The following is a 24928-nucleotide window of genomic DNA, read 5'->3' as shown; positions in this document are numbered from 1 at the left end:
TATGGGGTGTTTGGCCTTAGGAAAGGAGAGAATATTACCAAAGCAAATTCAGTAATGCCTGCATTCCTTCCTGGTGCTTAGTAAGGACTTGTACTTGCACTGTCTTTTTTGGGGAGTCATAGCAGTTCCCCAGGAAAGATTTTTATTCCCATTATAGAGATGAGGAAACTGAGACATAGATGGGCCACATGAAACACTAGTCACAGGCAGAGCCTGGTTGGCAACTCTAGTCTATGACTTCTTCCTCTGTGTTCTAGCCAATACTTGCAACCCTGCTCTGAGGGCTGGGCTCTGGGTCTCCCTGTCCAGCTTCAACTAAAACAACTCTGGCTGTACTAGACTTATGCCGGGGTGATGCATAAAATGTCCTATGATGAAAATCTCTGCTCTGAATAAAAGAAAAGAAAAAGATTTGAAAACCATTGCACTCTATCATGATATCTTTGCAACATAGTGCATCTGAAACTGAATTACATCATATTAGCCTGAGATAAGATGCAGATAATCTTTAATTTATCCCGTCATTATGTTGATCTCTGTGGGCTAGAATCTGGGATGGTACAGTTCTCATTTGTGAGTGATGGAATTGACAGCAAAAAGTGGTCCTATGGTTTGCCCAAGATACGGTATTTTCTGTGGAGTAGTAATTTTGTGGTTGCCCAATATTTCTGTTTGGTCAGATCACAAATGTAGTCTAGGAGTTTACCTGCTGCAGGGGAAAAAAAGTGACCAGGGATAATTTATTGACTCAGCAGAGCTGAATAGATTTTTGCATAAGTTTATGTCTGTGACTTTGTAAAGTAAGAGAAATTTCTTGGGACACTTTGTTTTGGAAAAACATCACTGAAGTGGCTGGTGCTTTTGTGGATATTCTGTAAATGTCAGAGAATCTATAGTATTATTGTGACAGGTAACTCTTGCCACTGACATGTAATAAAGGATTTTTCAAAGCCCCACTTGGGAGGCATTGAGATGTCCCTGCAAAGACGCACTCCCACTCCCCTGCCCCATCTGCCCACCGTGTCTGCCCAGCCAACACTGTTTCTCAAGGCATGCTATGGAATATGCATTTATCCTCTAACAGGGAGCTCAAGGAGAAGATTCAGCCAGAAATCTTAGAGCTGATCAAGCAACAACGCCTCAACCGCCTCGTGGAAGGGACCTGCTTTAGGAAACTCAACGCCCGGCGGAGGCAAGGTACTGTTTGTGGGGACAATCAAAACAGGTAGGGTGACCAGTGCCCTGCCCTCTGGGGAATCACAAGAGCATGGTGTTGGTTTAAGGGTAGGCCACACAGCATTGTACTGGGGACAGGAATAGTGGTCCAGATAGTTCTGCTTGCCATGCATACCCAAGGAGAATCAAAGCCCACAGTCACCAGAGGACGCATGAAACTGAAGAGCCATCCTTTGCCCTATTGTGCCACAAGGCTGCCAGTGGTAGTGTCAACAACAGCTAATGTGCATTGGGAGCCCAGCACGTACCAGGCTGTCCTCCAAACCTTGTACTTATATTGATGCATTTCTTCCTCCCCATGACCCCATAAGGTAGCTCCTGTGATGATGCCCAGTTTAAAGATAAAGAAAGGGAGGTACTCAGAGGTTGGGTAACTTGCCCAAAGTTGCAGAGGAGCAAGGATTTATACCCTGCAGCTCCCAGCCCTTCCTTTTGATGACTCACCATTGGTCGCTGTTGGGTGACCTGGCACCCACTGTTGGGTTTGACATGGAACTTGCAGCATGGATGCCCTTGTTCTCAAACACCCTCACCGATTCCTTTCCTCCAGGTCAGAACTACTTAATTGGGGTTATAAGTAACAGTGAACTGAGGTGGGATAGAATCAGTTTTCATAATTTTTCAAGACAGATTTCTGAATTGTCTCTCTAAATTCTAACTGCAAAATGTCAAGTCAAAATGAGTGCCAGCAGACCAGATCCAGCACATGGGAGCATTTCCAGCTGTTTCTTTGCTGGGAAGATAAAGCACCCTTGACTGTTCTCCACCCTCTTGATATGCTGCTGATTGCAGAGTGAAAGTATTCATAGCATACTGTCCTAGAAACAATACTGAAAAACAAAGTTTGGGAGAGGACACTAGATTAAGGAGGAGCCAGGAGCAAGCAGGGCCATCGGCAGCCGCACTAAGAGCAGACAGAGTTCTAGGAGCAACTTTGGCAGGTGTTCTGAAACCTGAGGACTGGCCTGCTCAGACACAGACCTCACTCCCTGATGACAAAAATCATTTCGTGTTTGTGCAGAGCCCACCCCCGGCCATTTACTTGAGTTGCTCTGTGCTGAATCTTCGGTAAATGTGAAGTATTTCAAATGCTACCATTAAAAATCACGTTGAGGAACTATAAGGGCAGAACTTCCTTGAGGAATGAACATGCAGGTTATTCACAGAAGCTCAGGGGCTTTGACAGCGAGCTTCAGGCGGGGCCTGAGGAGGGGACAGCAGGCAGAATGATAAAGGGCTGAGTTGCAGAGAAAGACTCACGTTAGGAAGGGCCACGGGGAGCAGCCACGGAAGGAGGAGCCACATCTCCTTCCTCACTGCGTTCCTTGCTTCAGGCATCCTGTTCCAAGAAGACAGTGTGGCACCGTGGAAGGGACAGGTGCCCTGGAGCAGATGCTATGGGTGCAGTCTCGCCTCTGCCCCTGCCTACCCTGGGCATTTCCCCACCTAAGTAAAGACAACAGTGCCTGCCTGCCAAGGCTGTTGTGAGGAAGAAAGGAGATCCTGCATGCAGCTCTAAGAAAGCAACCGCGAAAGGTAACTACTGTTATTCTGGAAAATTGTGCAGGAGAAAAGCAGTGAGCCACGACTTCCTAGAGCTGGTGCTAGGCTTTTCAACTCTTTAGGCAGGACCTGTGACCCCTCAGGGCCATAAGATTCCATCTATAAAAGGGGAGGATGGGACTAGAGGACCGGGAAGCTCAGTTAGCCAGATGGTCAGGTGCATGCCCTGATCTCTTCATTGTCTTTAGAAGAATCAATATCTGGAATATATTGCCCCCGTAAAGGTGCTTTATAAAGTTTTTATTTACCTGCAATTGGGAAAAGGACACAGAAGTTCGGAGATGGGGGATGCAAATGGACACAAACCGCAAAACACCTCCACTGAGGCCCGGCTAGAGTCCTTTGGAACCTAATTCCTAGTACTCGATTTAACCTTGCAGTCTACTTTACCATGAGACTTCCCTTTCCAAGCTGAAATGGGTAGGTTCTACCAGAATAATCCTGTTTGTAGTTGTATTAATTGTTTTTGTTAAAAAAAAAATGTTAGTCCCTTATCTGTAAATTTTTCCAATTTTCTAAAAATGAACTATTCAATGAACAAAAAAAAATAAGCATCTAGATTATAAATTTATTAGTTGAGCTCCCTGGGGAGCATGACCATCTGTGTTTAACACAAAATCATCCTTCCAAGTGCGTAAGGGAAGGCTTTTTGGTATTTAGTAAATGGATTTGAAATCTGGTGACTGGCTCTGTGCTTAAAAATAGGGATTCAAAGCAGACTGTGCTGAAATTGGTTTCCTATCACCCTATCAAAACATCCCATTTAAATTTACACAGATTAATGAGAACATGTTACAAAATCATTTTTAATCCTTTGAGAAAGATGCGCTTGCCTGTGAGATCTCAGACTGAGACGGACAGCTGCCTGCTGGGTGCCGTCACAGGTTCAAGGGCAGGTGCTCCCCGTGCAGGAGCCATAGCTACACTCCCTTGAAACTTGTCCAACTGTGGCTAGAATACAGAGAAGTGGATTTAAGTAACTAACTTTATAGGGGAAATAGGAAAGAGCTTCTGGTCCCACAGAACTGGAAAGTGGAGGAGCAAACACAGTCCTTTACTGGGCCGTGTTTGGCGAGAAAGCCCCGTTGATGCTTGGCTGGACTTCTGCCTGTCTCCCTGTTAACTCTGCTGCGTGGATAGTCTAATGCCGACGTGTGCAGATCTGGGCGTCTGGGGATTCTGACCACATTAGAACTGGGAAGCGGTAAATCACGTCAGACAGATTAGGCTGGGCTGGAGCGCTGCGTCCTCGCTGGCTAGCTGGGTGGCCTTGAGCAGCCTGCTCGGTTCCTTGCGCTTCTTTCTTCTCCATCAGACAAGGATGTCGGCAGTTCCTACAGCAAAGAGAGGTGAGGGTGAAATAACAGTATACAGCAACGGCACCTACCATGGTGCTTGGCCGACTATCCAATGCTCGTCAATGTTTATTATTTATTTTATTATTTATTTATTATTTATTTTCACTTGTGCTTCCTCGGAGTATAGCTTTTTAAACACCGGAGGTAGAGTGGTATTGGATGCCACGCGCTGGCTTTATCCCACCCTGTCCCCACCGCAGAGAGTGAGGCTTTGGGTGCAGAGCCTTTCACGATGGGAACTGCCTTGCTTCTGCGCTCCCTGGACTCCTGCTGGGGAGACTTAGATGGCCCCAGAGCCTGTCTGTGTCAGGACCAATGTTTGCTCCACTGGAATCTGTAGGCTCCAGACCGCCCCTGCTCGCCTCATGTTTCAGAGTCGAAGGTCTCAATCAGAGCCCAGGGCTGAACACGGGAGAGTCATTTCAGTCATTTCAAGAAATGATAACGTGAAGCTTCTGTCGAGGACATTGTCCATCTCACGGACCAGCACACCTTCTCTGAGTGCTAACGTGACAAGCTTACCTTGGATCTCAATGCTGGGCAGAACTCGTCCCCCTGAGGAACCGGTGTCCCTCCCCACTTCCGCCCACAGGGCCTGTGGACCATACATTGCTCGTGTGACCCAGTCAGAAAACCCAGAGCAAATGCGATGAGCAGATTGTTTCTTTCTCTGCCCTTGACTGAAATTTTCTTTTAATATTCATTGCACTTAATCATAACCATTTTTACAAAAAAGCAGATTTAAATAAATACCTATTTGTAAATGAAGAAAAGACAGTTCCTTTTCAGGGAAAAGGCACTTTCGAATAAATTAAAGTAACAAGTAACCATGTTCCCAAGAGATGGAGGGACCGGCAATGTGGGTGAGAGGGGCCGCCGTGGACTGCAGGAGAGGCGGGCACAGACGTCCACTGACAGCCAGCTCTGCGGAAGGTGCGTGCTGGGCACTTCATACACGTGTGACTCATGTTGCTGACCAGTACTAACAAACGAAGAACAGGCATCCCTAAGGTTTGTACAGGGCAGCCAAGCCCCACAGCTGAGAAGTGTCAGGGCCAGATGTGTGACCCAGTTTGGTGAGACTCCAAGGCATCTGTTAGGCCAAATCATCTTCGAAAGTATTTGGGGGCTCTGGAGTCACATGTTGCAAACAGCTGTGTCCAGGGAGGCAGAATTCTGAATCATAACACAAGACTCTCATCTTGAAGAGTGTTCAGTGAAGTGCAGAAGATCTGAATGGCAGAATGACCTTCATCTGGATCTACAGCTACTCTTTCCCTTTACTGGGTGACTGAGAAATCGTGGATTTCATCACCTGGAAGATGACATTTCTCTTTAAACGCACTGCCACGTCCCTCTGTTTTGTGACTTGGAAAGTTCACCCTCAGGCAGGAAGCCAACCTTCTCCTGAACACACTGAAGACTTGGCACATTTTAGGTTAGCCTAGGAAAAATCAGAAATCCTAATGGAAGCACTCTGAGGACGTGCTTTTGAAAAGGCCTCCTGCCTCCCCAGCACAGGCCTCTCGGGATCAGCAGCCAGCTGCCAACTGTGGGCTCTGTGCCCAAGACAGAGATGCCCCCTGATTCCACAGCAGGGGTGGTCAGGACTCGGTCCCACTGTGCCCAGCATCGCACGCTCAGCGGTGGCAGCTATTACTCAGCTTGCCTGGCTCCCCACAAACCTGGCACCAGTCCCAACTCGTCTGCAGCCCGGGTGGTGAGGACGGACAACAGGCTGCACTGGCCGACACAGCTACCTGCAGCTGTTTAAGTTATTTAAAATAAAAGGAAATGTAAACTGTGTTTCCTCACTATGGGACAGAGCAAATATAGAGTATTTCCATCGTTGCAAGAAGTTTTGTTGGACGGAGCAAGAAGAATTACACTTGTCGGTGGTTATTAGCTCCATAATAATCTATGTGACATTGGGAACGGCTTTAATAAGCCCTTCTTACCAGGTTTGTGAGCTTTGACACCAGCTTTTCCCTCTGATCCTTCACACACACACACACGCACGCACGCACGCACGCACGCACACGCACACACACACACACACACACACACACAGAGAGAGAGAGAGAGAGAGAGAGAGAGAAATACTGAAGCACAAAATTGTCTCCATAGTTTTTGTTTTTGAGTTTGGGGATGAAGAGATGGCTGTTAACACGCAGTCGTTAGTAACTGCCTGGAAGACCTCCCTGCTAACTCTAGTAAACAGTCTTTGATAATGTTCTCTCTGCTTCCTGCTAATTGCTTTTAATGACGCAGCCCACTCTTGCATTGCCTGGAGGGATGGAAGAACTAGTAACATCATGCTGGGTTTTGAATGGAAAATATACATTTTTCTTCCCATAAAAGAAACTACAAATCAAGCTGCTGCCAGTGGCTGACACTGAAACCATCTCACCCAACAAGCTGGTGTGCTGTGCGGGTCGGAGCTGGCGGTCTGCTCTCCTTTACAGCAGCGCCGCCTTCCAGACAGAAATCACAACCTCTAAGCCTTCCAGACCTAAGGGCTCCGGCTTTTATGCTGAGGAAGGTACCGGCCGTGTGTCCCCCCATTTGGTTATGAGTCAAGACAAGCTTCTCAGCTTGTTCAGCTCCTTTTCCCAATATTTTGTCACCTGTCTACGACTTCATGTTTGATGGGGAGGAGCTAAACACATCACTCACATCAGTGATGCCCAGATCTCTTTGCCCTTTACCATTTTAATAGTAGACAGAGAAAGAGGAACTTGTGCAGGATGACAGAAGAATTAGCCAAAGGTGGGAGGAAAACCGGGGCGGGGTGGGGGGTGTCATATAAGTCATGAGTTTAAGCTTCTGGAAGTAGGAAGCCCGGTCAGCTGTGCACCAGATATTGTCATAGCAGAGTTCCAGGTAACCTTTGTGTTTCTTTTAAACAAACATCGATAGCACCTTTGCAAGCAGCCTGGTGGTTTCCTCCTGGAACTCTGAGGAGCAGCCGCTGTTCTCAATTCGTCTATGAATGTGACAATGTCTTGCACGAGAGACCTCCCCTGTTCCTAGTTCTCCCTGTAGCATAGCCGGAGTTGCTGTTTGTCCCTGTCCCTTCTTCCCAGACCTGGGAGGCACATGTTTCTGAAGCCTTTCTCCCACCTGCTATTAAGAACTGAGGGAGCTTTTTTTCCGAGTTTCTTGGCTCTGTCTCTCGTGTATGCCTTTCATTCCGATGATATTTTGTTACACCCATTAGAGTGCTGTAGACACTGCAAATATTCACTGGATGAAGAAATTTATACTGAAAGGATAAGTGGCAAGATTCTTTGAAGTTTCCAGATGAATATATCCTACAAATGAGTATAAGTTGTGCAGTTTACCCCATAGTAGGTTTCTATTAAATTATGCACCGCTTACATTTCTTAATTCCCGTCCTCAAGATGTATTGAGTATAATCACCGTTCTGTGATTGTGCCACGCTGCCTCTGTGGCTTCAAGCACCAGTGCTACCCCGAGAGCCTACTCCAGCTTGAGAAGCAGGCATTCCTGCAAAGAATGGGCTGAGACCTCACTCAAAATATGACCGCCTGCTCAAGTTCACGTCTCCTGAATCCTTGCCATCGTCCTGTCACCCTTCAGTCACTCACTTAGCCAAACATCCCACCTCAGAGGTAGCAGGGGACAGAAAGCCTTACTGCAGATCCCCAGCTGGCTCAGGGGTCATCACAGCCCGTGTGGACAGGTGAGGGATCCTGCTGGGGAGTGGGGCCACCAAAGGCTGTCACGCAGGCCCCGGGAGCACCGTGCTACTCAAAGCCTTCTCCTGCTGGGAACTGCAAGTCAGGTTCCCAAGTGTGTTCTCCTCAAGGAAAACCGATAATTACACATTTGCCTAATTAAAATGGCTGTGAATGACTTAGGGAATGACTTTCTTTTTTCCCTTTGAAAGGCTCTCCCAGAAAAGCAACCTGTGCTTTGTGTACATATAACATAATTTTGAAAATTTAGCAATTCCATAATTTTCTAGCCATTAAATGACCCTCCTTTTCCCTCTCAAATCTGTTCACCAGAGTTCAAGTTCCTTCAAATACATGGGTTTCCGTGTTGCAGCCATATTCAGGAATCCTGAGCCTTGCTTGCAGTGAGGAAGGAGTCGCACAGGCACTTGCCTCGTGGGGATCAAGTTTGGGCGTTTTCTCTGTGTTCATTTTGTGGCTTTTACTTCCATTCTTAAAAATTTTTTTCAATTAAAGGAATCATGGTTAAAACAAGGTTTTTCAGTAAAAGTAGTTATAGATAGAAAACCACTTTTCTTAAGTATAATGTTGAGCTTGTTAGAGTAGCCTCAGACCAGTTTGCGTTTGTGGCTTGCCCAGGGTCACAGAGGATGCCACCTGCACCTGGTATGAAGTGGCTTATAGGCAATGGACGCTCTGTGCCTGAAGCATCTTGACCAAGTCCTCTTGGGTCTTCATTTATCAATTCAGCCAGCACCAGCTGAGCACCTTTTATGTGCCAGGTACTGTGTGTTGGGACATTGCAATTATGAAGACAGTGGCTGTCATCAGAGAGACGCTGACTTCTGCACTCTGTCAAGTCCTGATGAAGTCCTCTTCTCCCACCAGTAACTGTTCCCGGCAAAACCCCTCAGGGCTGTGGCAGCTAAAGGGGAATACTAAGGTGGTTAATGTGGGCACCAGTAATGCCCGTCCAAGCCGTGTTAGTGGCATGAAGATGCCGGAGCAGCTCAGAGGTTGGGACAAAGCCCTTCAGCTACAGTAGTCAAAGAGGGCTTCCTGGAGAACGGAGCATGGAAGCCGAGCCTTGACGGCCGCGCCAACACCGTGGTCACAGTTGGAGCTCTGTGTCTCTAGAAGGCGCTCTTTGCCTCCTTCCCCTGCCTCACAGGCTTACTCAAAGTTCTTGTTACCTGTGCGGAGCTGAGAGGTAAAGTTGAGGGGTTCTAGGCCCTGGTCATGCCTACCCAGAGAGCTAGATTCTAGAGACAGGAAGCACGGTCCTCACGGTGCATAAACCCCTGAATTATTTAGATGATTTCCTCATGACTCCCACCCCCTGTGTGCATCTCTACCATCCTACTAGCTCATCCATTGATTGATTTGTGTGTTAGCTCAGGGACAGGTGTTCGTCGTACTGGCTAAGATGTGGGCTTTACACAACCCTCTCAATAGTCTGAAAATCTCAGAGACGACGCAGAAGCAGGAAAGTTCCAAGAAAGCTGCGTTTTCTACATCTCCCTCCCCACTGTTGTCTAAGTGGATGAGGAATGGTCCCCACGGTGGTTACAGAGACTGGTAAAACACCCTCTGGAAACCAGCACCTCAAGAAAATCAGCTGCTGCTGAACTTGAAGGATCTGATGACTTTCCCAAGGGTTACCAGATGTACACCAGGCAGGACAGGTGATCACTGAATACCAGAATGGAAAGGGGACTCGCTGCCCAGGGATCTAGAATGTATTCTTCCTCGAGACTTAAAATCAAATGGATTGTTTTTCCTCCAGGCAAGAGTATTATGAAATAACCATGCTGATAGTTCTGGAAACCAGAATCACTTACCTTCTGAACTTGTGTTTTTTTCCTCAGATAAGTTTTGGTATTGCCGACTTTCACCAAATCACAAGGTCCTGCATTATGGAGACCTGGAAGAAAGTCCTCAGGGAGAAGTGCCACATGACTCCTTGCAGGACAAACGTAAGTGGCTCTCCTGTATTGGAGGCCTGAGTTTTGGTTTTCTGTTTTTTTTTTTTTTTTGGTTTTTTTTTTTCAGTGGGAAAATGATTTATTACCCAAATAAACATGTTAGTTTGCTAGAGTAAATCTTATCAAAACTTATTGTCCATGCAGAAAAGTAAAAGTGGTTGGCAGAGGGTGGGGAGGGGTCGGGGTTGGTGGGGAGTCCTCAGTGGTGAAGATGTTGGAAACTGAGTTTCTGACTTAATCCCCAAGCACTCAGCACTTTCTCCTCAGCTGCGTTTTCCTAGACCACCAAAGACAGCTTGTGTGATGCTCTTAGGCGTTAGGGGTAATGCTGATTCTCTCTGACCATTTTTTCTTTGCCTCGTTACTTTATCACCTCGCCAGGAAAGTGGTCTCAAAAGGGCTCGTACAGCTAGAAAGTCTGCCTAAATGGCTTGGTCCTTCTACCCAGGCACTTTGGGCTGCAGAGAACAGAGACCCATCCAGAGGAGTTCACACGGAGGCCTGAGTTTTGGTTGGCTGGTTGTTTCCCAGTCGCAATATATCACGCAGCAAAACTATCAGCCTAAATAAACCCTTCAGACGTGTCTCTTCTGGTTGTAAGTCTTGGCCTGAGCCGTCTTACCAAGTACAAGCCTTGGTGGAGTCAGGATTTGGGACTGACAGGAGAAAGCATAAAAGGCTGCTCAGATGTCTCTCCTGAAAGATGTAAACTTGGGGTTCGAACGTCCACTTTTAACATTACTTATCCAGGTGCTATTTCAGGGAACAAAAACAATATAAGACTGATTCTGTCAATTGTCCTTTTCTGAGAACGCAAAATAATTTCACATAACTTACATGCTTGACCCCTACCATATTTATTCACTACAGTTTAGTGTATCCCATAACTATGATGCAGAATTAATGACAGATCCAAACATGGCTAACTTACCTCAAAGAAGTAACTCTGACACTTTGAAAATTTATGATCAATTACATTCTATTGTTTGCTAAATATTTACAAAAATATATATTATGTATATTTATTTGCTTTTTCTGTGTGTTCTCTTTTTTTAACATATGTGCTTCCAAAGAGACAGTAATGTACAGGACTCTTTTGGCCCAACACCAAACTAGAAGATAGGTTGTTTGACAGTGTTAATTGTACAAATTAAACAAAGTGTTATAGAAACATTGAAATACTCAAGGGTGATGAATTAATTTGGAAGAGAAATGAGATATGGTGAACGTAGCCTCAGAGGATATCCCAGGTAGAAAAATCAAAGAGAAAGAAAACAATAGGACACTTATGTGATCTTTAAAAGTCACCTTGACCCTGTAATGTTCAGATAAGCATGTCCTAGACAGTGTCCTTAACCCTGAGTCTTACACCTTCCCTTCTGTCACCCCAGGGCCCTTGGAAGTCAAATCTGGTCTGCCTTCCCTACAGCTCCCGGCCATCAAAGACAAAAATAAACCATGAGTGGGAAACCTCCTGACATCTCAGGCAGACAGCCTGGAACTTTCTCTCTTTCTCCAGCTTAAAAATGGGACAATCTGGTCTTTGTGTTGTCACTTGGTTCAGAAAGCAGTCTCATTTTCTTTCATAGAACTGCCTCCCCATCCCACAGTGTTGACACTGCACAGTCGGCTGCTACAGACAGCCTGGGCCGGGGGCTCTGCATCTCTGCCATGGAGCCCAGGCTTCTGCCTGTAGATGAGACCCTCCCTGCAGAGCTCAGAAAGCCTCTGCACCCCACCATGGACAAGCTGAACCAGCAGTTGTCTTAAGTGTGGTCCTTGGGCCATGATCAGCCTTATTACCTGGGAACTCAATAGAAATGCAGATTCTCAGACCCCACTCCCAACCTGCTGCATCAAAAGCTCTGGGGCAGAACTGGTGATCTCTCTTTCAACAGACCCTCCAGGTGAATCTGATGTGCATTCAAGTTTGAGAACTGCTAATCTAGATATTGCCCAATACTCCACAGTGATTCCCCAAATGTGTCTTTCACCAAAGTACGATTTTTTCTTTTTCTTTCTTTTTTTTTTCCTTTAATAAAAAGTGAATTGCTACTGTGTTGCCAACTTTTAATTTTGGCAATAAAGAATGTTAGAAAATAAGATCTAACTAAACTTTAATATCACAATCCTTTCATAAAAGAAAGGACCCTTGATCACAAGAAAAGGCATGAAGGATTATTCTGGGAATAAAGGACTGTCCCTTCTGCCGAATTAAATTAGCTCTGGGAAAAATTCACACCAGTGTCCTCACTGTCCCACACTTGCAATTAACTGGTGAAAATTCACTGGTGAACTAGGAGATGTCTGGAGGCCAGCAAGTTGGAATTACTGCTCTATACAGTTAGAGGCGACTACTGGTCAAAGCACCCAGCAGCTCTCCAGCAGGTCTCCCACTGCCCCGTTCTTCACCTGCCCAAGAGATGGGGTGAGTGGTCTGAATAGAGCAAATGCAGCTTGATTCATTCCTTCCCACTGACCCCGGGACTTGGCTCTCCACTTACTGGACACATTATTTGTCTCCATTTTTATAGGGATATAATCCACTTCTCAACCCAAAGATAGGCATTTGACTGGCAGGCACGCCCATTCCAGCTTTACCTTCCCAGAGAAGGTTCAAGGGCATGGGTAGCACTGGAGCCTTGCGCAGGGCCGGTTCCTGGGCTTGTCCACAGGCTGATGCTCCCTAACTCTACTAAGGCCTTCACCTCCAAGAACCGAGGGTACAAATGCCTGGCTAGGAACCAGGAGGGCCGATGCCAGGGAGAGCCTGCTTGCCGCGGTGGTTGCAGGAGAGCAAGGCCAGAGCTGCACGTCTCCAAACAGCTTTTGGTAGTGGCCAAGGAGTGATGCTGGTTCTAGGAGAGGGTGGCAGCAATCCCTGCTGACAGTGCCTCTGACACTCTTGTCCACCCCTTTCCTCTGCAGCCTTTGCAGTCCAGTAATGCATAGTTCTAGAGAGTTGCTTAATAAACAGTTTATGCATTGCAAAATGAGCCAAGAATGCATACTTGCGCAGGTGTGTGCATGTGGGAGGCACGTGTATGTGTGTGAGTGTGCTAGTGAGATTGTATCTGTCTGCACATGTGTGCCAGAGAAGGGGGTAGGTAAAGACGTCTGATGCAGCTACCTACTGTGCCTGGGATGAGAAGCCCTGGCCTAGGAAACTAAAGTTTTCTGCTTCAGGCCTGCCACCTATTTTGCATTTAATTCCAATTCCGCATTCTGCCTGGAGCAAAATAGCCACCTTTTGGAGCCCTTAAAAGTGAGAAGCCTCATTCCGCTAGACAAATGAGACATTCCTTTAATTAACGTTAAGTGTCGTTGTTCTAGCCATATTCGATTGCCCTCTCTTGAGACCAGAGGGAAATTGTCTTCTGCCCCTTGAGTTAACCAGGGCTGCATATTGAGATACTGATGAATCAAACAGTGTCATTGAATCCTCTTAACACAGCTAGTGTGGTGCAGGCTGAGGACCTCTCCGCAGCTATCTTCTTCCCTAAAGGGTCAGGAAGTCTCTCTTCTTGTACCTCTGCATGTCAGGAGATGTGGCCCTTGAAAATCCACATCATTTCACATCCTTCCTCGCCCTGCAGTCCTGCCACCAGGCTTATAACCTGTCATCACTCCCAAAAACACTGGACGCCATCGCTGTCCAGCCTGGCCCAGGGCCTGCACTGCCTCTCTCTGAAAGAATCTAGGCCAGTGCTCCTCACTGCCACATAGAAGGGACCAGGAGGAAAGCACAGGCTTGCCCTGCCAGAGGAGATTAAGCCTGTCACAGTAGATGAGGACGGCGGCAGGCACAACGAGGCAAACGGGCGATGTGGTCACTGAAGCACGGTGCGTAAAGCAGGCCCTCCATCTACAGAGAGAATTACCTTTGATTGCTGGTAATGGGAATAATTGCAAATGACATTTATTGAGTGCTTGCTGTCTGCCAGGCACTGTGCTAAGAGCTTCACATAAATTATCCTCTCGACAACCTGAAGAGGTTGAGATTATTGTCCTCGTTTTACAGAAAAAGAAACTGAGGTACAGAAAGATTATGTAATTTGTTCAAGGTCACAAGATTAGTAAAGAGGAAAGATCTGAATGTGACCGTCCAACTCCACGGCCAAGACTTTTACCCACTGCTCTGCACTGCGTAGATTAAAGCCGACAGTGGTCTTGGCTCCAGTGTCAGGAGTTAATACTCAGAGCAGCCCTGTGAGCTAGTTAGGACGGTGTTATAGGTCCACCCTGCAGACGAGGAAGCAGAGGCTCTGAGAACTTAAGCCCGAGGTGGCACAGCAGTAGTTGTGGCTAGAATTCAAATGCCAGCTCACTGATTCCAAAGACACGGCCCTTCCCACCACTGCTATGGGGCTGACCTGCCAAGTTAGAGACCAGGTTCTTCACTCAACTGGCCTGGGATCAGCTGGTCCCTCCTCCGTGTCTCTAGGGGCAGGAGCTTCTAGACCATGGAGCCCGCATGCAGCATTGCTCAAGGCTTACTAGCTTCTTCCTGGGAGTCGTTCTGCCTCGACTCGGCTCCCAGAGGTGAAAGCGGAAGTATTTTTATCATGGTGGCCACATTTGATTTTTCAGTGGTGTTTTGGTTTAACTCACAATTTAAGTTCCTTCCACAGATATGAGCAACTAGACAGTTTCCCAAACACGTCTGAAGTAATAATCACATTTGGTGCCATGCTCAGCATGATTTGGGGCCTAGCAAGGGAGCATGGAGAAAAAAGAACACTAGTCCCAGCTCTGTCCTCCACTAGCTGTGTGACATTGTATAACTGATTTTGTCTCTTTATGCCTCAGTCTTCCCATCTGTAAAATGGAAATATTGAATTAAGATTGTCTCAATTCAGCTCAAACTGAAAAATTGAAAGAAATGAGGCCATGCCCCAGGCAGTAAGAGTCGGGGGAGAGGGTGCTTCCTTCACCTGTGACCCTCCTGGTTCTCCTATCTCTGAGCCCCACTTCTTATCTAGGTTCCACATGAAAAGGCCTGCTCAAAATACTAGCCTGGCTTTGAAGTCATCAGCAGCCCCCTGCTGCCTCCTTAGAGTGTAGATTCAGGAGGCTGTCTGACCCACTGTTTCTGCTCCTGAAACTGGAGAGGACAACATTTTAGCCTTTCTAGTGCCTAATCTTCCAGTGCATCTAGAGACAAACTGTGCAAAAAGCAACCTTTAAAAGCTGAACTGTATCTTTAGAATTTTGTGTTTTTCTTTGACTCATAATCCCATGAGTGATTTAGCAGCTTGTCTCCTTGACAGGGAACAATGCATATAAAAAACATAAAATATGTACTGCCACCAAACCCAGTGAAAAAGTGCCCTTTCTTCCCTGAGGCCTTCTCACTAGAGATTCTTAAGATTGTCACCACAACAGACTCTTGTATTATTCTTGTCCCATTCAATCTGCTGGGTTTTCAAAGCCAAGGGTTAACTTAGTATTTGTAAATTGTAGATATGCTCTTTAGTTCATTGACCATGTTATATATCATTTAAAAAAGACTTTCTACAAGACACTGGTGACTCAAACTCCATTTGAAGCTTGAGAAGGTTTTTTGAGTTGGTTTGCTAATTATATCACAAATTCACTTCAATCATGGATATTCCATTTAAAAGTTAACCAGCTTCCCAAAGTATCCAAATGTCCCCTCCTAGGGTAGTGATTAGACAGCCAGATCAGCCACTGAGGGGAACAAGGCTGATCCCGGGTTACGAAAATGTATTTGAGGAGAACTAAAGTCAGTGTCTGTGGTCAAAGGCAGTTTCAGAAAACACAGGGACCACCTATAGGAAGATGTCAATCCAAGGGGCCAAGCTTCTTGCAGAAAAGGGGCCTGAGGTAAAGGGGCGTCCCAGTCAGGAGAGGCTGCTTTGCTATGTTCTGCTGCAGGAACAAACAATCCCAAAATCTCAGTGGCTTTGGACAGTAAAAATTTATGTCTCATTCACATTAGGGAACTTGGCATGGGTTGGCAAAGGACTGCTCCATACAATAACTCAGGAACACAGGCCAGCAGCAGGGGGAAGAGAGAACAGAGAATAAGGTCTTTTCACTGCCTCAGCCAAGAGAAGAAGCACTTCCTCTAAAATTTCACTGGTCAGAACTAATCACGTGACACCACCTAGCTGCAAAGATTGCTGGGAAGTGTAGTTTTTCATAAGGCCAGAAGGTGAGGAATGCACCATTAATGTCCATCCACCCAAAGCGTCAGGAATCAGGGCTGCAAGACGAGAGCAGATGTGGTGGGACAGATGGCAGGGGAGCCTGTGGAGATTCCTGGAAGGCTCATCACAAACCCACTCTTACTAGGGGTCGAGAGAGTGCTAGGTGTGTTGACAGATTTGGACAATGTTCTTAGCGATTTCACAGTACCTAGAAAATGTTAGCTTTTAAGGAGGCTTCTTGTTCTATTGTTTTAATATTCCATGTATTCTATAATTTTACCTTTATCTATCTATCACCCCCACAAGTCTATTCCCCAATAAAGGTACATAAGCTTTAATTCATAGTTGACCCATTTCATAGATGTGTCAATATCTTCATCATTAAGGAAGTCTAAGAATTGGTTACTCAAAGTTCCCAGAAATTCAAATTCCCACCTTTGGTAAAGCCAGGCCAATCAGCATGTGCTCCTAGATTCACAGCCCCTTGTGAGACTGAAGGATGAGGGGCTGGAGAGGGACAGATGACTCTGTGTTTTATTAAATTAAGGTTCCAAGCCATCTACTGCCTCCTCTCTCTCCATTGATCTTAACGAAGGTTTTAAATGCACAAACATTTTCATATCTTTTCTTATCTTCCTCCAACACCTGAGCAAGACATGAGATAACATCATTTTATCTAACTGCATTACTTTCAGAATCCCCTATCAGAAAAGTATGTTGCTTTTATTTAATGGAATTTAGTTTTGTTGTCTGCAAAACAGGGATAATAAAACCTGCCTCACAGAATTGTTGCAAGAATTAATAAGACCATAGAGGAAGAGGGATTTTGGAGAGTGACAGTCGGATAAATTTTTTGAGATAGGGCTGCTTTCCCTTATTATCCAAAACTCAGGAACTAAATAGATGCAGATGCTATGCAAGACATACTGATATATGGAAAGCACTTGGCATTTTTCCTGGCACACAGAAGCTTTCTGTAATATCAGTATTAGTATCACTGTTACTATGACAATCGCTGTATTACTACTGCTGCTTCTAATGCCCTCAGTCTGAACACTACTATCATGGGTGTTTTTTCAGGTCTTTGTTTTAGTAAACCAAACTCTGCTCCTGGGCATAGCTCTTTCTATTCAGGGAGGCTTCTTACCGGAATGTAAGAATATGCTTTAGTTTCTAGTCCCGGGATACTACCTGACTTCTCCTCTTTTCACCATTCTTCTTTTCTCTTGTTGCAGTAATTTCTGGGAATGGCAACCATAGCAACAGGCTCGATGCTTAGTCCTGCTTCTTTATTGACATCGAAGCTTTCACATGGTGTAGTTACTTTCATTTTCTTTTGTGAATTGCAGTGCCGGTGGCAGATATCAAAGCCGTGGTGACAGGAAAAGACTGCCCTCATATGAAAGAGAAAGGTGCCCTTAAACAAAACAAGGTATGATTTCCAAATTATTGCAAATAGCTTTACCTGCAGCATGCAGTCAGCAGCTGCCGTCCGCCCAGCCCTGCTCTGCAGCAGTGTGCGTGCGTGCAGATGTGCATACAATTGCACATCTCTTGCTCAGCTCTCCTTTTTCCTTTCCTGATTCCTTCTGCTCTTCTTAACCCTTACTCTTTCTCACCCTGATCAGTTTTCCAATGCCCTGTCGCCTCCGTTCTCTCACTTCTTGTCACTGCTGCCTCCCTCTCCACTCTCCAGCCTCCTCCACTCATCCTACCACTCCCTGGGCCTCTCCTAACCTCCCACTTATGCTCATTTCTCTCTTCCTCGACTTCACCCTAATTTCTTACATTTTTTCCTGCTGTAATCACCCCCTTAGTAGCCTCCCTGGGTTCTCAGTGAAGCCTGGATAGGCAGAGACCAGCTGACTCAAAGAATTTAGAAAAATTTAAGGACCTGATACTCTTCAGCATCCTGGAAAGGCAGCTGTGAAATATCTCAAACCCAGCTTAAAGGAGAAAATTTCCCCAGAGGTGTATACTGCCTAAGCCCACTTTCTCACAACATTTTCACCATCCCCTCCTAGTTTACCAACCAGCTGTCACCACACAAGCCCACGTTCTGTGACAGAGGGTGCAGGAGGGAGCACTATACAAAAAGACAGAAAAATTCCCTTTGCCCACAGTTTTGAGGTATTTGCCCTTGGTGGGGTCATCAGCAAGTCAGTTCTGTGTTTATACCCCTTGGCACCTTGTGATATATACCATCCATGAAGAAAAGAATCCAAATTTATCTGGGTATTCCAGACACCTTGGACAAAAATGTCACATAGAACACATAGGTTGCTTCTTTATTTCTAGCATCAGCACGCAAGAGGAACACCAAAATGATACATTTCCTACTTTTCAAGCAAGATTAAAAGAAAAAGTCCCTGCTCTGTAATTTCAAATGTTATGAGACAAAGGAGAATCCAGGTCTTTCCAGGACGATCTTTTCTATAGTTAAGAAAAAACAGAAGTCCTATGAAAGTCCTGTTCAGGAAGGCCAAGGGTAGGGGATCCAGCCAAGGAGGCGGGTTGCAAGATCTTGGCTTCTTAAGTTACATACGTATAACTCACCTCAGGACAATGTGAATTCCTAATGGACTGAGCTTGTTACAACACTATCATATAATGCACTTAACTGACAAGCACAATGACCTTAGGCATGCCTAAGAGGCCAGGGTCTGTGGCTTATCTGCTGCATTGCACTTGTGAGTGTTTCCATTTCTCCCTCCTCCATGATGTGGGGAGACTGGGATTCTATAGCTCATCAGATTCCAGAGAAGTGTCCTTAACAGTAGCAGCAAGTCCCCATCTTTCATGGTTTTCCTCTTGTGGGGCAGACTTTCTTCAACACCAGCCGGGATTACCATATGCTCAGCACATCAGGTGTTCCCTCCACAATCTCAGAGAGCCCTGGCTCTGCTCAGCTCTGGCCAAGGTCCCCATGGTTATATAACAGTTGGAGCTGAGCGGGAAACAGTGTGGGGAAATTGGCAACAATGGGAATAGAGACACAAGAAGGATTTGAAGACTCTGGCACTTTTATCTGCAGCAAACATTAAATATAGCTCAACTCCTTGTCAAATTAACATAAATCATCATTCTAAAGATCTGTTTATCTCACTTTCTATTACCTGATGTAACATGTGCAGATATAAACCAAAAATTAGAGGCATGCCAAAAAGTAAGAAAACAGTCTGAAGAAACAAAACAATCATCAGAACCAGACTCCAATATGACACAGATATTGGAATTATCAGATAGGGAATTTAAAATAAATAGGATTAAAAACATTATGGGCTCTAAAGAAAAAAATACACAACATGCAAGAACAAATGGGCAATGTAAGCAGAGAGATGGAAATTCTATGAATCAAAAGGAACGTCTATACACCAAAAACACCATAATGGAAATTATGAATACTTTTTGACAAATTCATCAGTAGACTTGACATGGCTGAGGAAAGAATCAGTGAGCTTGAAGATGGGTTGGTATAAATTTTCTAACTGAAATGCAAAAAGGGAAAAAAACAGAATACATCATCAAAGAACTGTGAAACAGTTGCAAAAGGTATAACATTATGTGTAATTGGAGAACCAGAAGGAGAAGAAAGAGAATAGAACAGAAAAAAACACTGAAGCAATAAGGGCCAAGAACTTTTCAAAATTAATAACAGACATCAAACCACAGATCCAGGAAACTTAAAGGATACCAAGCAGGATAAATATCCAAAAATCACACCTAGGCATATTACATTCAAAGTACAGAAAACCAAAGACAAAGAGAAAACTTGGAGAGAAGCCAGAGTGGAAAAAACACCTTACCCAGAGAAGAATAATGTTAAGAATTAGAGTGGACTTCTCATCAGAAACCATGAAAGCAAGAAGAGAGTGCAGCGAAATATTTAAAGTGTTGGGAGGAAAATAACATCAACCTATAATTCAGTATTCAGTGAAATTACCCTTCAAATGTGAAAGAGAAATAAATACTTTTGGGATAAACAAAAACTGAGGGAATTTATTGTTAGCAGGTCTGTTCTTCAAGAAATCTTAAAATAATTGCTTCAGCCAGAAGGAAAGTGATATAAATCAGAAACCTGGATCCACATAAAGAAAGGAAGAGTATCAGAAAAAGAATAAATGAAGGTAAAATAAAAATATTAATTTTTCTTACTGTTAATCTTTATAAAAGATAACTACTTTTTGTTTAAGGTATTAATAGTAGCAATGTATTGGATGATTAAAGTCTATGGATAAGTGAAATGAATGGCAGCAAAGTCACAAGGGACAGGAAGGAGGAATTGAGAGTAATTAAATTGGGGACAAAGAAAAAAGGAGAAAAAAGAAACAAAGAACAAATGCAACAAATAGAAAGAAGTTAGAAGAATGGTCATATAAATCTAACTATATCAATAATCACTTTAAACATAAATGATAAACATCAATTAAAGATAGAGATTGTCAGATTAGTTAAAAAATAAAAAAGATCCAAGTATATGTTGTCTACAAGAAATCCATTTTAAATATGAGTAAAATAAGTTAAAAGTAGTGGGATAGAGAAAGACATATCATGCTAACACTAACCAAAAGAAAACAACTAGCTATATTAATTTCAGACAAATCAGACTTTTGAATAAAGAAAATATTGACGGGGTCAATTCTCCAAGAAGACATAACAATCTTAAACATGCATGCACTTAACAAGAAAGCATCAAAATACACAAGTCACAAAACTGAAAGGAGAAGATATACATAAATCCATTATTATATTGGAGACTTCAACATCCTTCTCTCAGTAATCAATAGATCAAGCAGGCAGAAAATCAAAAAAGGCATTGATGACCTGAAGAGGAGCACCATCAATCAATTGATCTAATTGGCGTTAATAGAATAATCCACCCAACAGTAGCAGAATACACATTCTTCTCAAGCTCACAGGAAACATTAAGCAAGATAGACCACATTTCAGACCATACGACATTTCTTAACAAATTTAAAAGAATAGCAGTCATACCAAGTATGTTCTCAGATCAAAATGAAATTAAGGTAGAAATCAATAGCAGAAAGATAACTTGAAACCCCCCTAAATATTTGGAAATTTAACAACATACTTCAAATTAATTCATAGTTTAAAGAAGAAATCTCAAGAGAAATTACAAAATGTTTTAAACTAAATAAAGTGAAAATACGGTTTATCAAAATATGTGGGATGCAGTGAAAGCAGTGCTTAGAAGGAAATTTATAGCATTAAATGAATATATTAGATAATAAGAAAGATCTAAAATCAGTAAAGTTTCCACCTTAGGACACTAGAGAAAGAAAATCAATTTAAGTCTAAAAGCAAGCAGAAGAAAAGAAATAATAAAAATTAGAGTAGAAATCAATGAAACTGAAAACAGGGAAACAGCAGAGAAAATCAACAAAACCAGCAGCTGGTTCTTTGAAAAGATGAATAAAATCAATAAACTGCTAGCCTGATGAACCAAGAAAAAGTGAGAGAAGACACAACTCACCAATATCAGAACAGGAGGAGATGATCTTAGTTGAGCATATGATACGTGTGGGTGTGTTTGGCCTTCTTGTATCAGACTCCTCTCCTCTTAAAGGAGACTAACAAAGCAAAATGAGAAAATGTTTTCCAACCATTTTTTTTTAATTGTCATGACATTCATAAAAAATTGTTTGGATGGATGGATGGATGATAGATGATGGATGGATAATGGATGGACAGATGGATGGATAGGACGATGGGTGGATGGATGGATGATGGATGGATGGGTGGATGATAGATGATGGATGGATAATGGATGGACAGATGGATGGATAGGACGATGGGTGGATGGATGGGTGATGGATGGATGGGTGGATGATAGATGATGGATGGATAATGGATGGACAGATGGATGGATAGGACGATGGGTGGATGGATGGATGATGGATGGATGGGTGGATGATAGATGGATGGATAGATGGATGGATGGGGCACACTACTGTAAATAGACAAATAAGACAGCAAATGGAGGCTACTTCCTGGAATTCACTGGCCCAGGTGTTCTAGCCACCCCCAGCTCTAACAGTCTGCCTTGAGTGGTGACAGGGTCAGTATCTCCACCAGCCTGGCTCTTTCATTTGCATGTACATGAAAACTACTTGTCTTGTGATGTTAATAGTGTTCATATACCCAGTTCATCAGGCAAAACATCAGAAGGCAGAAAGGAAAGCCACAGCTCTACCTCCTCCACCCCCAACACTCACACCCCTTCTTCCAGTACTCCAGAGACTCCGTCCTCCCTACCTCTGGGACTTCTGAGTGAAAAAGGGGACACCTGCAGCTTAGAAGGAGAGTGGACCAAAATGTGTCCATATGAGGTCTGTGAGCCAAGGCATGTCGCTGACTCTTTAGACCGTTTTTCCAGCTGGGGAGCAGCCTCTGACATGTGTGCCACAGACTCTTGGTTTCCTGAATCTCTGAGCAAGGCACACTGGATCATTAGCTTCCATAGAGCAGGCACTTAGTTAACAGCAAAATATTAGTAGCTGATAGTCCTCTTGACCATTATGCATCTGCTGATATGCCCAGCCCTGACCAAGGCCCTGGGAATGGAAGAGGAAGAGGACTGGGCCCTTTCCTTGAGGTGTCTACTGCAGAGGCATTGATTCATCCAGCCAGCCATTCACCAGCCAGCCCTGGAGCACCTGAGATGGGATGAGCTCTGGACATAGAGCCTAATGTGTTAACAGAGGTCAGCACAACAGGCAGATTTCTGTGGACTGGGAAACACTGGACTCATATGATAGATGGGACAGGGAGAAGAATATGGGCTGGAGAACTACTGGCCAATAATGCTACTGATATAGGCTAGAGAAGGCAGTCTCCTCTGTGACGGACTACATGAGTGAGTGATTTTTGCCTTCTAAAATAGAAACTCAAATTTGTAGGTATATAGAGGAGCAGCAATGTGCTAGCTACGAAATCTACTACCACTTTTGTGGCCATACTGAGCACGTGCTTACATGCCAAATTAGATCCTGTGTCTTTCCTCAAAATGCTTGGCCCTCAAGATGACCCAGATAAATGGAGAACCAACATAATTAAGTGAATGCTGAGCAAAATGGCCAAATGTGTGAAGTTACCCCCAAACAATGTAAGGAGTGGCAGCCAACACTGTTTACTGAAAAATACATGTCATAAAACTCTACTCTTGTAATCAGACAGTCCATCACTTGACCTGTGGAAGACGGCAGTCCCCAAACCAAGATGCCATTTCTCTAAGCATCCCCTGACCTTTTGTGCCTTGCCACCAGACCCAGGACTGGACGGTTGACTGCAGGGTCGGAGGCCCCTGGGCATGGAGGGGTGTTCAGATCCTCTGCCTCCTCTCTCCCAGAGCTGAGCCCATTCAGGCCTTCTTGCACATGGCAAGGTGGCAGGTGTGCACTATGGAACAGATGATGGAGCCAAGTTGCTCCTGGATAGAATTTTTCACTGAATTACATTTAGAGGAAATAAAAGGCCTTCAGTAGTGAGCAGCAGGGTCCCAGAGTGTTAGTTGTCTGAGTGAGTGTTGTGGTGTGTGGCAGGAAGCCCCTGAGGGGTACGCTGCCCCAGATCCATGACAGCCTACTCTGCCACCATCTGGCGCCTCTCTCCCTCATGGACAGTTTGGGCAGGTGGCGGCTTCTGGAGTGACAGCGTGAGAGGTGCCATCGTTCCCAGCTCTGTGGCCTCCCTGTTCCAAGTGCTGAAGAGCTGACCTCCACCAATGACTCACTGACAGTGAGCTGGAGATGTCAATAAGCCCACTATAAGTGACAGCACCCTTTAACACAGGCACACGGTTCTGAGAATTAATTCCTCCCACCCCCTCCCAGGCAGCCTTGGTGAGAATAAAGCGGGGATTGACATTCTCACAAATTCCCCATCTCCTGCCTGTGTTTATCAGGAATCTAGGTCACGACAGCTCTGATCATTCACTTCTCCAGCAGTAGATGCCGTAGAAGGGCAAAGACCAAAGTTTGCATGCTCTCTCTTTTTTCCTCCTTCTCCGTCCCCCTGCAGAAGTGTCATAGCCATAACCAGGCTGACACTCAGCTTGAGTGACTTTAGCACCTCGTCAAGAACACATATCTGTGCTGTGATGGTGTTCACACCGGCTGTCATCAGCACAGGGATCACTGGTAGTTGTCATCCATGGGCAGCCTGGAAGAGCCTCGGTGAATTTCACCTTTTCCTGTTTTCCTCCGAAGGTCGTCTCATGCTGCTGCGATATCCCACCTGGTGGTTCAGAAGCAAAGTCTATCCTCTCCTCTCTCTCCAGTCTCTCTAGTAGGACTCAGACTTTTCCTGATGAGTGACTCTAAGATTAGTAAAGAAATCATCATTTATATCAGCTTTCTTAATCTGAGAACAACTTTTATGAATTTATGAGGTTAGAGCACAACACTTGATTGAAAAAAAAAAAAAATGTTTTAAGAAGAAATAATGGCCCAGCACCTTAACACAATTATCTTCATTTCACATATTTGCTTCCAGTCTCTGCCCACAGGTAGGCCTTGTTCATAATTGTGATCGGTGTGTACGCAGCGCTCAGTTCTGCTTTTTCCACCTAACATCAGATCTTCATAATTGCCATATTGAATGATTGACCAGATATATTTCTCTCAGTTGCTGATCTGTGATTTCTTTAATACTCAAGGAAGGTAGAAATATTTAGTTTCTCCTAATGTTCTTACAGATGTATGATACTTACAGATGCATGTTAACTTTTACTTGCTTTTAAATATTTTTTTTTAGGAATAATCCCAGGAGTGGGATCCCTGGTTTTTGATATGTGTTTGCCTTACTGATTTTTTTGAAAGGATGATCAGTTTATGGTACTGCTAGTAGAGTCATGACCATTTTAATGATAAGACCCAAGAGATATGGTTATG

The 24928-nt window shown here is 44.5% G+C and overlaps 1 protein-coding gene across 3 annotated transcripts in view; it reads left to right on the top strand.

The window, feature by feature from the left end:
• Positions 1-24928, top strand: part of ELMO1 (engulfment and cell motility 1) — a 549163-nt gene that overhangs the window by 509211 nt on the left and 15024 nt on the right. For all 3 annotated transcript variants that reach the window (XM_063113910.1, XM_063113909.1, XM_063113911.1), the window contains 3 exons: positions 1085-1197; positions 9727-9834; positions 17366-17448. In XM_063113910.1, coding sequence (XP_062969980.1) covers positions 1085-1197; positions 9727-9834; positions 17366-17448 — 304 coding nt within the window. The remainder of the gene's footprint in view (positions 1-1084; positions 1198-9726; positions 9835-17365; positions 17449-24928) is intronic.

The sequence above is a fragment of the Cynocephalus volans genome, chromosome 11, assembly GCF_027409185.1.
Source record: "Cynocephalus volans isolate mCynVol1 chromosome 11, mCynVol1.pri, whole genome shotgun sequence".
Taxonomy (NCBI): domain Eukaryota; kingdom Metazoa; phylum Chordata; class Mammalia; order Dermoptera; family Cynocephalidae; genus Cynocephalus; species Cynocephalus volans.
This window is presented reverse-complemented; position numbering and strand designations above follow the sequence as displayed.